Source organism: Coregonus lavaretus (assembly GCF_964263955.1).
Source record: "Coregonus lavaretus genome assembly, chromosome: 8".
In the NCBI taxonomy this organism is placed as follows: Eukaryota; Metazoa; Chordata; class Actinopteri; order Salmoniformes; family Salmonidae; genus Coregonus; species Coregonus lavaretus.
In genome coordinates, this window is record NC_139995.1 from 51,860,977 (window position 1) to 51,874,679 (window position 13,703).

At 40.9% G+C, this 13,703-nt stretch overlaps 1 protein-coding gene across 1 annotated transcript in view; it reads left to right on the forward strand.

Annotated features, from left to right (window-relative positions):
* LOC311133237 (TOX high mobility group box family member 2-like) overlaps positions 1–13,703 on the forward strand; it is a 150,386-nt gene that overhangs the window by 120,352 nt on the left and 16,331 nt on the right. The window contains exons 5-6 of the mRNA XM_084166723.1: positions 4,580–4,819; positions 7,253–7,483. Coding sequence (XP_084022849.1) covers positions 4,580–4,819; positions 7,253–7,483 — 471 coding nt within the window. The remainder of the gene's footprint in view (positions 1–4,579; positions 4,820–7,252; positions 7,484–13,703) is intronic.

Sequence of the window (13,703 nt, forward strand, 5' to 3'; positions counted from 1 at the left end):
ATGCATTGCATGGATAGGGTTTCTACAAGTAGTGTATAGAGGATCTTGCATTATGGTGTTCATATCGTAATGGTGTGAAATGTACATGTTTGTTGGAAAGGTAATACCATACTGAACAAAAACATAAACGCAACATGTAAAGTGTTGGTCCCATGGTTCATGAAATCCCAGAAAATATCCCAGAAATGTTCGATGCGCACAAAAAGCTTATTTCTCTCAAATGTTTTACACAAATTTGTTTACATCCCTGTTAGTGAGCATTTCTCCTTTGCCAAGATAATCCATCCACCTGACAGGTGTGGTATATCAAGAAGCTGATTAAACAGCATGATCATTAAACAGGTGCACCTTGTGCTGGGGACAATAAAAGGCCACTCTAAAATGTGCAGTTTTGTCACACAACACAACGCCACAAATGTCTCATGTTTTGAGGGAGCGTGCAATTGGCATGCTGACTGCAGGAATGTCCACCAGAGCTGTTGTCTGATAATTGAATGTTAATTTCTCTACCATAAGCCGCCTCCAACATTGTTTTAGAGAATTTGGCAGTATGTCCAACCAGCCTCACAACCGCAGACCACGTGTAATCACGCCAGCCCAGGACCTCCACATCCGGCTTCTTCACCTGCGGGATCGTCTGAGGCCAGCCACCCGGACAGCTGATGAAACTGCGGGTTTGCACAACCGAAGAATTTCTGCACAAACTGTCAGAAAAACCGTCTCAGGGAATTTTATCTGTGTGCTCGTCATCCTCACCAGGGTCTTGACCTGACTGCAATTCAGCGGCATAACCGACTTCAGTGGGGAAATGCTCACCTTCGATGGCCACTGGGACGCTGGAGAAGTGTGCTCTTCACGGATGAATCCCGGTTTCAACTGTACCGGGCAGATGGCAGACAGTGTGTATGGCGTTGTGTGGGCAAACGGTTTGCTGATGTCAACGTTGTGAACAGAGTGCCACATGGTGGCAGTGGGGTTATGGTATGGGCAGGCATAAGCTACGGACAGCACCCAATGTCACAGGAAGGCCAAAAAGATCATCACCCGAGCCACTGCCTGTTCACCCCGTTATCATCCAGAAGGCAAGGTCAGTACAAGTGCATCAAAGCCGGGACCGAGAGAATGAAAAACAGCTTCTATCTCAAGGCCATCAGACTGTTAAATAGCCATCACTAGCACATTAGAGGCTGCTGGTGCCTATTGAAATCACTGGCCACTTCAAGAGGTGGAACACTAGTCACTTTAATAATGTTTACATATCTTGCATTATTCATCTCATATGTATATACTATATTCTATAATATTCTAGCCACTATTCTTAGTCCATGCCGCTCTGTCATTGCTTGTCCATATATATATATATATATATATATATATATATATATATATATATATATATATATATATATATTCTTAAATTCCATTCCTTACTTAGATTTGTGTGTATTGGGTATATGTTGTGAAATTGTTAGATATTACTTGTTACTTGTATTACTGCACTGTCGGAGCTAGAAGCACAAGCATTTCGCTACACCCGCAATAACATCTGCTAAACATGTGTATGTGACAAATAACATTTTATTTCATTTGATTTAATTTGACAACGAATACAATTGCATTCTATCGATGGCAATTTGAATGCACAGAGATACCGTGGCGAGATCCTGAGGCCCATTGTCATGCCATTCATCCGCTGCCATCACCTCATGTTTCAGCATGGTAATGCATGGCCCCATGTCGCCAGGATCTGTACACAATTCCTGGAAGCTGAAAATGTCCCAGTTCTTCTATGGCCTGCATACTCACCAGACATGAAACCCATTGAGCATGTTTGGGATGCTCTGGATCAACGTGTTCGAAAGTGTGTTCCAGTTCCCGCCAATATCCAGCAACTTCCCACAGCCCACAATCAACAGCCTGATCAACTCTATGTGAAGGAAATGTGTCGCGCTGCATGAGGCAAATGGTGGTCACACCAGATACTGACTGGTTTTCTGTTCCACGCATCACTTTTTTTTTTTAAAGGTATCTGTGACCAACAGATGCATATCTGTATTCCCAGTCATGTGACATCCATAGATTAGGCCCTAATGAATGTATTTCAATTGACTGATTTCCTTATATGAACTGTAACTCAGTAAAATCTTTGAAATTGTTGCGTTTATATTTTTGTTCAGTGTAGTTACCAGACGCGCCATGTACTACTGTTCCTTAATTTTTAGAGGACCAAATTAAATTTCTTTGAATTGATCACATGCAAAATAAACTACAGTGTATGTTGTATATGTTTACCCTTAGTTTCAATTGACACAATGCTTCTGCTGTTTACTTCTCAGTGTACCTTTTGCTTCCTTAATTGCTATTTTCTTGTGTTGGCATGGTGATTGCACAAGGGAATACAGTCGATACAGTGTTTGCACACACCATCTGAACCCAGTGCAAGGTGTATTAACCTTGGTACATTCATTCAACCCATTTCTCACAAAGAGACACCATTTATTTGCAATATATGAAGAGATGAGAGGATATTTTGGAAATTAGCTATTTTAAAAGTTAAAATGTTGAATAAATTCACAGCCTGAAGCTCCTGACATGTAGAAATATTACAATATCCTGCTTTTCAAGTGATTGATCAACTGATCAACATCTGGCTTTTATGCCTCATATTTTACATTTGAGTACTCAGCTTTAATGGAAAAGGAACTAGAATTTAAGCAAATGCTATGAAGAACCAGTTAGAATATGAATAGTGGCAGAATGTGTCTATACTGGATTCCAAACAAATATTATGAATTATTCATGTTTTGGTTGAAAGAGAAAATGATTGATAGTAGTCCGCTATGGCTTCTCCATCTTCCTCCTCTAACAATAAGAATTAAATGGGTAATTCCTTTTGTCCCAAGAACTCCTCCACAGTTCTATTAAAACAGATAGCTCCCAATAGGAAACTACAGAGGACCCCTGTACCTTGCCACTCTGCTACTTTTCTGTTCCGCAGGTCTATTTCGTTTGTTTATATGAAACATAAGTGTGCTCAGATTAAAGGGTGACGATTTCGCCAAGAGGCTGTTGCTATGGAAATAGGTCTGCTGTAGTTATAATAGGCCATTCGTGTTTGATTCATTGGTTTTTCAACGCTTCTTGGTTTGTGGAGACCCTTAAAGAGCAGCTCCACCAAAAATGGAAAAAGAATGGATTTTTTTCTTTCTTTCTCTTTTTTAGCTAAAGCTGTTTGAGAAGTGGAGTGATGGTGGTTTGAATTATGATTTGAGGTTGCAAGGTTGTGTTTTGGGTGGGGTGAGGTTAGAGCATGGTTATTTGAAAAGCAAAAGGAATGTCTTTGTTCAGGCAGCTTTTTGTTAGCTGCTGTTGAGGCAAACAAAAAAAATCTTACGTCCTGTAAATATTTTGGGGGTTTTCAAAGCCGAGAGTCTGTACAACATTACATTACCAGTACATTTTATTCTCAGCAGCCTACTGAGGCCAATTATAATTACAGCACTGCAGACCCTTCATCTCAGAGGCTCTACTTGTGTTTATCAAGATCTCATATGCTAGGGCCCCTGCAATTAGATATTTTTAGCACGGCACTAATGTGTAATGTGTTATTTAACTCATGAATGTTTACAGGGCTTATAAATGCTAGTTGATCAATTTCGGAGCTGTAAATTGACAAACATTCCCCAATTATGATTGCATTAACGCCTGCTTTGGCTGGTGTACGTCCTGATAGATTTTGAATTAATTTTATTTCAGAAGATCTGTTAGACTACTAAGGACTCATTAATCAGTTGAAAGCGTGTATCCTCCTTTAATGGGTCAACTACCAACAATGAACTTGGAAGCAGCGTTTTTTCTACTTGAATGACAAACCAGAGTAATTGTAGTCTATAGGCTATTATTCTATAAGCACAGCTTGTGCTCTGAACCATCCTGGTACTCAGTGGAAAATTGAGTAAACGTTGGCCATGTTGCCACCTGCTTGTCCCAAATGATCCTAATGATGTTCTACAGTGGCAAGACGCCTCCCACCTCACTTTGAAAATGGTTATGTGATTAATTGGTTTGGATCGTAAATTCCAGGCAGGGACATCAGAGGGTGTTGACTTAAGTCCAAGGGTGGCAGTGCAGATCTCCATAAAAAAACTATATTTTTTAATGAATTCACAAGTAAGATAAAGGAACAGATAGTCTTTGATTGTTGGTGTGATTAATGATACTGTATGTTGTTCAAGGTCATTTGCACCACAGGACTGGACTTGATATTCAACACATCAAATCTTGCCTCAAAAGCGTAATCAAGATAAAAATGGGCAGAAAAGTGCAGTTTAGTGCAGGAACGTATATGGTGTGTGTCTCAGTCATGACTGAGGAGAGTGGGAAAATCTAGATACGTTGACTTCCGACCAGTCCTGAGGAGAACAGTGGGACCAGTGAACCCGGAACGGCACACTCACTTTCTTTGATCTCCTACCTACCGTTTGCCCTCATTAATGCAGGCTTCAAGTTTTTTTGGTAAATTGGGAATGTACAATTGATAAAGTTAAAGTAGTAAAGCTGGTCTTCTTCTCTCACCCAGATCCAGGAGATGACTCGCCACGACGGTTCACATTATGACCTCAGCCGTCACAACCCCCATCTGATAAACATGTCACCTAGGATACTGTCCCATCACTCCATGAGTGCACTGTCCCAACTGAACTCTCAGGTTGGCCGGAGTGCACTTACCCATGGTTCTCCCTCACCTCCCGGAAGTAAATCAGCCACACCCTCTCCCTCGAGCTCCACACAGGAAGAGGAAACCGATTCCCACCATAAGGTACTGATGTGGCAATGCTTCTTTGATTTCGCTGAACCTAGGGAAAGTCAGGGTGTTGCTCTTGTTGGTGTTGGGTGTTGCAAGGTGGAAGGAAAATTGTCAAATTGTCGTTAACCTATAACTATATTTTCTTTCAGACAGGGTTGTGTGACTTGCTGTCACGTTGTTTAATTTGTGTATGTATGGCAGAATGACAGTGAATGTATGGCAATTATTCAACAAGCGACTTTGTGGGGTTTTAAGCGCGGTAGTATATTTATGAGCACAGACATATCTCCAATCTCATAGGTAATTAGGGATCATCTGGTATTTTTTAGATTGGCTTCGAATCCTAGTTCAAACTGAAAGCAATGTAGCTTTTTATTTTCCCTTTTTGTTCTAATTGTTTTGCTGTCTAAATTATTTCAATTGAAATGTCCCCGTAATGTGGGATTTGCTGAGAATCCGTTATCACCATGTCATCTCCTTAATTGCACATTGTTAATTGTCACATCAAGAAAGGAGATGGAGAAAGAACTTCTTACTCCCTTTCCAGTTATGTTGTGGACTATTTTTTTCAAATTCCCTTGTTGATTATACTGCTTTATGTATGTTCACATAACTGGTGTTATTGTTGTTCTCTGGGCCCTATCCATAGTGATTTACGAAGCTGTGTTCGATTCTTTATATTGCAGCAATGGCAACAGGGATGCATTTGGATCTTTTCCTCTGTGTTCGTCTGTAAGACGTTGCTATAAGATGTGGGAGACAGAACTTGAGGCAACATACTGTAGTTCCAAACCAAATGACTTGAAGCAGAAGTGTTCTACATCGTGTATTGTAGTCTTCTAGAACTCTACACACCTATCAATAGATGTGTTTCTCAGCTGTGGGGTAAACATGTTGAAAAGGACAGCAAAGCTTGAGGGAGTATATGTGTGCCTCAATCCCTCACAGCTCTTTCATTTGAAACAAGGACACAGGAATACATACTCAATAAGTGACATTATTTAATTTATGTAAATCCATACAACAAAGCATACAGAAATGACTCAACAATCAGGGCTCTCACTGGATTTGTTTTCCATTTACCTGGGGGATTATAAAATATGAATATGAATGTATAATTGAATCCGGGGGTTTCTATAGTGTTGTTGCATATTTATCAGCATCTGTACACAAGCATACAGCGATACAACGTTAGACCAGCACATTTTCTGAAACACAATTTTTTCTCCACCATACAAGCTCCCCGCTGTGCAAGACTGTTCATGTATGAAAAAACCCAGATTACAATTTCTCCCCTATCAGTATGTAATTCCATTAGCCTCCAATGTATTCAACATCCACATCAAAGCTAGTAGAAACAAAGGTGATTTTTAATACATTTTGCTCCATTGCACAAAAGTTGGAATCTATTATCTAAATGAAACTCTTTAAGAAGAGTGTCGTCAGGAATGTTAGGTGAGAAATGTACATTTTTACCTAGTACGGGAAGAAATGTGTTTGTGTTGTTTTGATAAATAATTTTTGACAATGTAAACGAGGTATTGCTGAAGAAAAACAGCTTCAATTGGAATAGATAATGGTAGTGTTATATTAGACTTGAGAGATTGAATCTCAGTTTCTGTTCATAGAGTACAATTCAAAACAAGAGAGTATTAATAGTATCATACTGTAAATACATGTTCTACATATAAATACAACGTTCTGTGTTTGATGTGAACAGGTTTAGCTTATTACATTGAATGTTTCTTTACTGATAATTCTAAATGAAACCGAATACTGCACTGCAAATCATTGTTGAAAAGGGGAGTTGTTTGCATTTTGACTGTGGATGTCTCAATAACTTGGAATGGATTCAATCAAACGGTCATTACGATGAAAATGCACACTTTCATTAAAGTCTAAATTAGTTTTATTTTGTTTTTCGCTGCAAAAGTTCATACACATTATTGTCTATTAACCTAGTGAGAAGATAAGAGGTAAGTCATACTTATTCTTACACTTGACTGGCAACTCATCTCTTGATGTTGGGGATGCAAGCTTGTTTGAGCTGTCTGCTGGGCATAGATGTGGATGAGTTGGCACACTGACCATGATCATTTGTCTACGTGAGGCAGTGAAACGTTACCAATGGAAGGAGGTGTGAAGTGAGAGGAGTGGGGAGCGTCTTGTCACTGTGTTCTGTTGATCTCCTCATGTAGTAGAGAGGTGTATGCACATAATGGCAGACACAAGTGACATCACACCAAGTCTGATAGCCTACCATTGTGGAGAGCACTGTCGAAAGGGAGCAGTTGAAGTTTACCACATCTCTTACCTGTGTCATACAGTACATTCTCTGTGAGTGAGCAGTCGTCTTCTTGTAAGGAACTACAAAGTTCAGTCTCCAAACAGAAAGACACGAGAGACAAATTAATAACGTTTATTTTATTTTTTATCTTCTTCCAGATGACGGGCGAGAAGCGGCCCTCCTCGGAGATGACGAAGCCCAAACCCAAACCACAGAAGAAGAAGAAGAAAAAGGACCCCAACGAGCCGAACAAGCCTGTGTCGGCCTACGCCCTCTTCTTCAGGGACACCCAGGCGGCCATCAAGGGCGCCAACCCCAACGCCACCTTCGGGGACGTGTCCAAGATCGTGGCCTCCATGTGGGACAGCCTGGGGGAGGAGGCGAAACAGGTACACAAACACACACCTATACACACACGTGCATACACACACACACACACCAACATACACGTATATACATACATACATACACACACACACCAAACACACTCTGAAATTAGTGGATAATGTTTTGCAGGTCTTAATGACATAATTGCATTCCTGATGTAATAACATTCACTTTAACGCCATAACACGTTGACAGACATACAGTTGAAGTCGGAAGTTTACATACACTTAGGTTGGAATCATTAAAACTTGTTTTTCAACCACTCCACACATTTCTTGTTAACAAACTATAGTTTTGGCAAGTCGGTTAGGACATCTACTTTGTGCATGACACAATTAATTTTTCCAACAATTGTTTACAGACAGATTATTTCACTTATTATTCACTGTATCACAATTCCAGTGGGTCAGAAGTTTACATACACTAAGTTGACTGTGCTTTTAAACAGCTTGGAAAATTCCAGAAAATTATGTCATGGCTTTAGAAGCTTCTGATAGGCTAATTGACATCATTTGAGTCAATTGGAGGTGTACCTGTGGATGTATTTCAAGGCCTACCTTCAAACTCAGTGCCTTTTTGCTTGACATCATGGGAAAATGAAAAGAAATCAGCCAAGACCTCAGAAAAAAAGTGTAGACCTCCACACGTCTGGTTCATCCTTGGGAGCAATTTCCAAACACCTGAAGGTACCACGTTCATCTGTGCACACAATAGTAAGCAAGTATAAACACCATGGGACCACGCAGCCGTCATACCGCTCAGGAAGGAGACGCGTTCTGTCTCCTAGAGATGAACGTACTTTGGTGCGAAAAGTACAAATCAATCCCAGAACAACAGCAAAAGTATCTATATCCACAGTAAAACGAGTCCTATATCGACATAACCTGAATGGCCGCTCAGCAAGGAAGAAGCCACTGCTCCAAAACCGCCAAAATTCCTCCTGACAGAGCTGGTGTAACTGAGTCAGTTTTGTAGGCCTCCTTGCTCGCACACGCTTTTTCAGTTCTGCCCACACATTTCCTATAGGATTGAGGTCAGGGCTTTGTGATGGCCACTCCAATACCTTGACTTTGTTGTCCTTAAGCCATTTTGCCACAACTTTGGAAGTATGCTTGGGGTCATTGTCCATTTGGAAGACCCAAATGGACAATGACCAAGCTTTAACTTCCTGACTGATGTCTTGAGATGTTGCTTCAATATATCCACATACTTTTCCTTCCTCATGATGTCATTTATTTTGTGAAGTGCACCAGTCCCTCCTGCAGCAAAGCACCCCCACAGCAAGACTCCCGAGTGGCGCAGTGGTCTAAGGCACTGCATCGCAGTGCTAGCTGTGCCACTAGAGATCCTGGTTCGAATCCAGGCTCTGTCGTACCCGGCCGCGACCGGGAGACCCATGGGGCGGCGCACAATTGGCCCAGGGTAGGGGAGGGAATGGCCGGCAGGGATGTAGCTCAGTTGGTAGAGCATGGCGTTTGCAACGCCAGGGTTGTGGGTTCATTTCCTACGGGGGGCCAGTATGAAAAAAATTATAATAAATAATAATGTATGCACTCACTAACTGTAAGTCGCTCTGGATAAGAGCGTCTGCTAAATGACTAAAATGTAAATGTAAGACGCTGTCACCCCCGTGCTTCACGGTTGGGATTGTGTTCTTCGGCTTGCAAGCATTCCCCACCTTTTTCCTCCAAAGATAACGATGGTCATTATGGCCAAACAGTTCTATTTTTGTTTCATCAGACCAGAGGACATTTCTCCAAAAAGTACGATCTTTGTCCCCATGTGCAGTTGCAAACCGTAGTCTGGCTTTTTTATGGTGGTTTTGGAGCAGTGGCTTCTTCTTTGCTGAGCAGCCTTTCAGGTTATGTCGATATAGGACTCGTTTTACTGTGGATATAGATACATTTGTACCTGTTTCCACCAGCATCTTCACAAGGTCCTTTGCTGTTGTTCTGGGATTGATTTGCACTTTTCGCACCAAAGTACGTTCAGCTCTAGGAGACAGAACGCGTCTCCTTCCTGAGCGGTATGATGGCTGCGGGGTCCCATGGTGTTTATACTTGCGTACTATTGTTTGTACAGATGAACGTGGTACCTTCAGGCGTTTTGGAAATTGCTCCCAAGGATGAACCAGACTTGTTGAGGTCTACAATTTTTTTTTCTGAGGTCTTGACTGATTTCTTTGGATTTTCCCATGATGTCAAGCAAAGAGGCACTGAGTTTGAAGGTAGGCCTTGAAATACATCCACAGGTACACCTCCAATTGACTCAAATGATGTCAATTAGCCTATCAGAAGATTCTAAAGCCATGACATCATTTTCAGGCTGTTTAAAGGCACAGTCAACTTAGTGTATATAAACTTCTGACCCACTGGAATTGTGATACAGTGAATTATAAGTGAAATAATCTGTCTGTAAACAATTGTTGGAAAAATAACTTGTGTCATGCACAAAGTAGATGTCCTAACCGACTTGCCAAAACTATAGTTTGTTAACAAGAAATTTGTGGAGAGGTTGAAAACAAGTTTTAATGACTCCAACCTAAGTGTATTTAAACTTCCGACTTCAACTGTATATATGATATGATATATGATCAGTCAAACACAACATAAAGGTACACAAAATGGCCGACCTTCACTTCAGGTGTTTTCTTCCAGACAGAACCATGGAGGCCTACAGTATATCGAAGTAACAGTGTATTTACAATCATCACAATGTAGCTAAATGTAAGTGAACACAGTCATCTCTCGCCAACACCTCACACATCTGTCAGAACAGAAGCGCCATAGAATCTCCTGTCAAAGAGAAGAAATGTCATATTCACACAGTAATCACAGAAAACAATAGTTAAACCAACAACAAACCCATCTTAGACAATCATCTTTGTTCTAGACATAGAGGAGGAGGCAGAATAACGGCTCAGGTCAAAGAAAATAAATATCTAATTTGTAGTCACAAATAGTAGCACATACATCAATCTTAAAGTGGTAGTTCACTTCAAAAGCCAAATTTGTCAGATGTTTCCAGTCCATATAGCTGCATCTACGCTACCGAATGTGTGGACATGGACTGATCTCATTATTAGATCACTTTTTAGGCCTGATAGCAGCTGAGGAACTTTGATTTCGAACTGAACTGTCACTTTAATATCTAATTTATTAGGATCTGCCCATTTCAGCCGATGGGAGGGGTCTGTAGGAGAAATGAATGCTCAAAGATTGTTGGGCTGCATCTCACCAGTTTCAATGCGGTCTGTTTTTAATGGTATGACAAGCAGTGAAAGGGCATCATGATTGTCATGCAAATGTCCTTATTCGCCTTGATTTGAACTTTGAACTGTGGAACATGTACAAGGTACAGCAACAGGATCATTTCCATGCATTTCATTAGAATATTTAGCATCGCTACGCCTTTATTTACCTATAAAATGGTGAATACTGTGAAACTTTGCACAATATGAATTGCACCGTAGATTAAAAGGGTTGGAAACAAAACAACCAACGACTATGTACCATATGGAGAGCTTGGCACTATAAGGCTCCATCTGCAAAAATATGATTCTGAGATAATTGGCTTTAAAGTTCCGAACCCTTATTGGTTTGAGTGGTGTCAGCAATTTTTTTATTGTATTCTTTTGAACTTAACAACATGAATTGCGGTATTTAGAGTAATACAGTGCATTCGGAAAGTATTCAGACCCCTTGACTTTTTCCACATTTTTTTCCACATTTTGTTACGTTACAGCCTTATTCTAAAATTGATAACATTGGTTTTGTTGCTAATTTTAAAAAAATACAAAACTTAAATATCACATTTACATAAGTATTCAGACCCTTTACTCAGTACTTTGTTGAAGCATCTTTGGCAGCGATTACAGCCTCAAGTCTTCTTGGGTATGACGCTACAAGCTTGGCACACCTGTATTTGGGGAGTTTCTACCATTCTTCTCTACATATCCTCTCAAGCTCTGTCAGGTTGGATGGGGAGCATTGCTGCACAGCTATTTTCAGGTCTCTCCAGAGATGTTCGGTCGGGTTCAAGTCCGGGCTATGGCTGGGCCACTCAAGGACACACCTGTACTTCTCCGTTCATCTTTCCCTCGATCCTGACTAGTGTCCCAGTCCTTGCCGCTGAAAAACATCCCCACAGCATGATGCTGCCACCACCATGCTTCACCGTAGGGATGGTGCCAGGTTTCCTCCAGATGTGACGCTTGGCATTCAGGCCAAAGAGTTCAATCTTGGTTTCATCAGACCAGAGAATCTTGTTTCTCATGGTCTGAGAGTCTTTAGGTGCCTTTTGGCAAACTCCAAGCGGGCTGTCATGTGCCTTTTACTGAGGAGTGGCTTCCATCTGGCCACTCTACCATAAAGGCCTGATTGGTGGAGTGCTGCAGAGATGGTTGTCCTTCTGGAAGGTTCTCCCATCTCCACAGAGGAACTCTAGAGCTCTGTCAGAGTGACCATCGGGTTCAGTATGAAAATGTATGCACACACTAACTGTAAGTCGCTCTGGATAAGAGCGTCTGCTAAATGACAAAAAAAAAAATAAAAAATTAAATGTATAAATTTTCTTGGTTACCTCCCTGACTAAGGCCCTTCTCCCCCGATTGCTCAGTTTGGCCGGGCGGCCAGCTCTAGGAAGAGTATTGGTGGTTCCAAACTTCTGCCATTTAAGAATGATGGAGGCCGTTGTGTTCTTGGGGACCTTCAATGCTGCAGAAATGTTTTGGTACCCTTCCCCAGAACTGTGCCTCGACACAATCCTGTCTTGGGGCTCTACGGACAATTCTTTCGACCTCATGGCTTGGTTTTTGCTCTGACATGCATTTTCAACTGTGGGACCTTATATAGACAGGTGTGTGCCTTTCCAAATCATGTCCAATCAATTGAATTGACCACAGGTGGACTCATCTCAAGGATGATCAATGGAAACAGGACGCACCTGAGCTCAATTTCGAGTCTCATAGGAAAGGGTCTGAATACTTATGTAAATAAGGTAGTTCTGTTTTCGCTTTGTCATTATGAGGTATTGTGTGTAGATTGCTGAAGAAAACATTTGATTTTATCAATTTTAGAATAAGGATGTAACGTAACAAAATGTGGAAAGAGTCAAGGGGTCTGAATACTTTCTGAAGGTAGAGAACATTGAACAGAACAAGACTATGTCAAGAACTCAATTTTGACAAAAATGCAGATAGAAGCTTATAGTCCCAAGCGCAGATAGAAGCTTATAGTCCCAAGCGCTCGATATGCTTATGTGATGCATGGCTTATGTGATGCATGGCGTGTATGAAGGAATGAGGTGTTATTCATGAAGTATATACTCAATGTCGATCTCATTATTACACATCAATTACAATGGCAATGCAAGCGTAGTGTAATTACTGCAGATACTCCTTCCCACTATTGACAAACCCGCAGCCATAGGGTTACAGCAATGTCAAGTTTAAGAAACTTCTCTTTCCATTTTCTTAGTCAAAGGGCCCCATAGCAACAAATTAGATAGTCTGATGACGTCAGTCCAAAGCAAGACTTATTTTTAGAATATCCACTCAGGCAGGGACCTATTGCATGTCAAGTAAATGCACCTGTCTCTATGACAAAGTGCATCGCCATCGCACACCGTATCTCCCTCTGTAAGTGTGTTTTTCCCCAAACCTACTCTATACAGCTGGACTTTGGGATGCTGGGTGTTCTTTTATTTGCAGTTAATTCTTGCCTCCTTCACCAGGCCCTCTTCAGCATGAATCTTCATTTCGCTCCTGACACCCTTGAATGCGAATTCCTCATTTCCTGCCCTTTTATTTATATCTGTTGCCCTGGTGATTTGATCATGCTGACAATACTAGATTAGCAATTGCCTCGTCCTTGAATCCGCCTCAAGGACATCTGTTCCTGAAATGTTATTGTTTGCTGGGTTCTTAACCCTTTGGTGTCCTGGCTCTTTCAAAATGTTATGTTCAACACCCTGTATTCTTTTTCTGAGGTAATGTTATTCTCCAAACAAAGATTACATTGAATGGGGTTAGTCCTTCACAGAAGGATTATAAAAAATAAAAAATAAAAAAGGGAAACTCCTCCATTGAAATAATAATTTGATAGGTTGTTCTACACTTAATTGTACTCAATTTGGTTGTGCTCTCGTGTTAAATCACATTCCTTAGCTCACAACGGCAAAATCAACTTTTTCATCAGCAACAATATATCAAATCAAATTGGC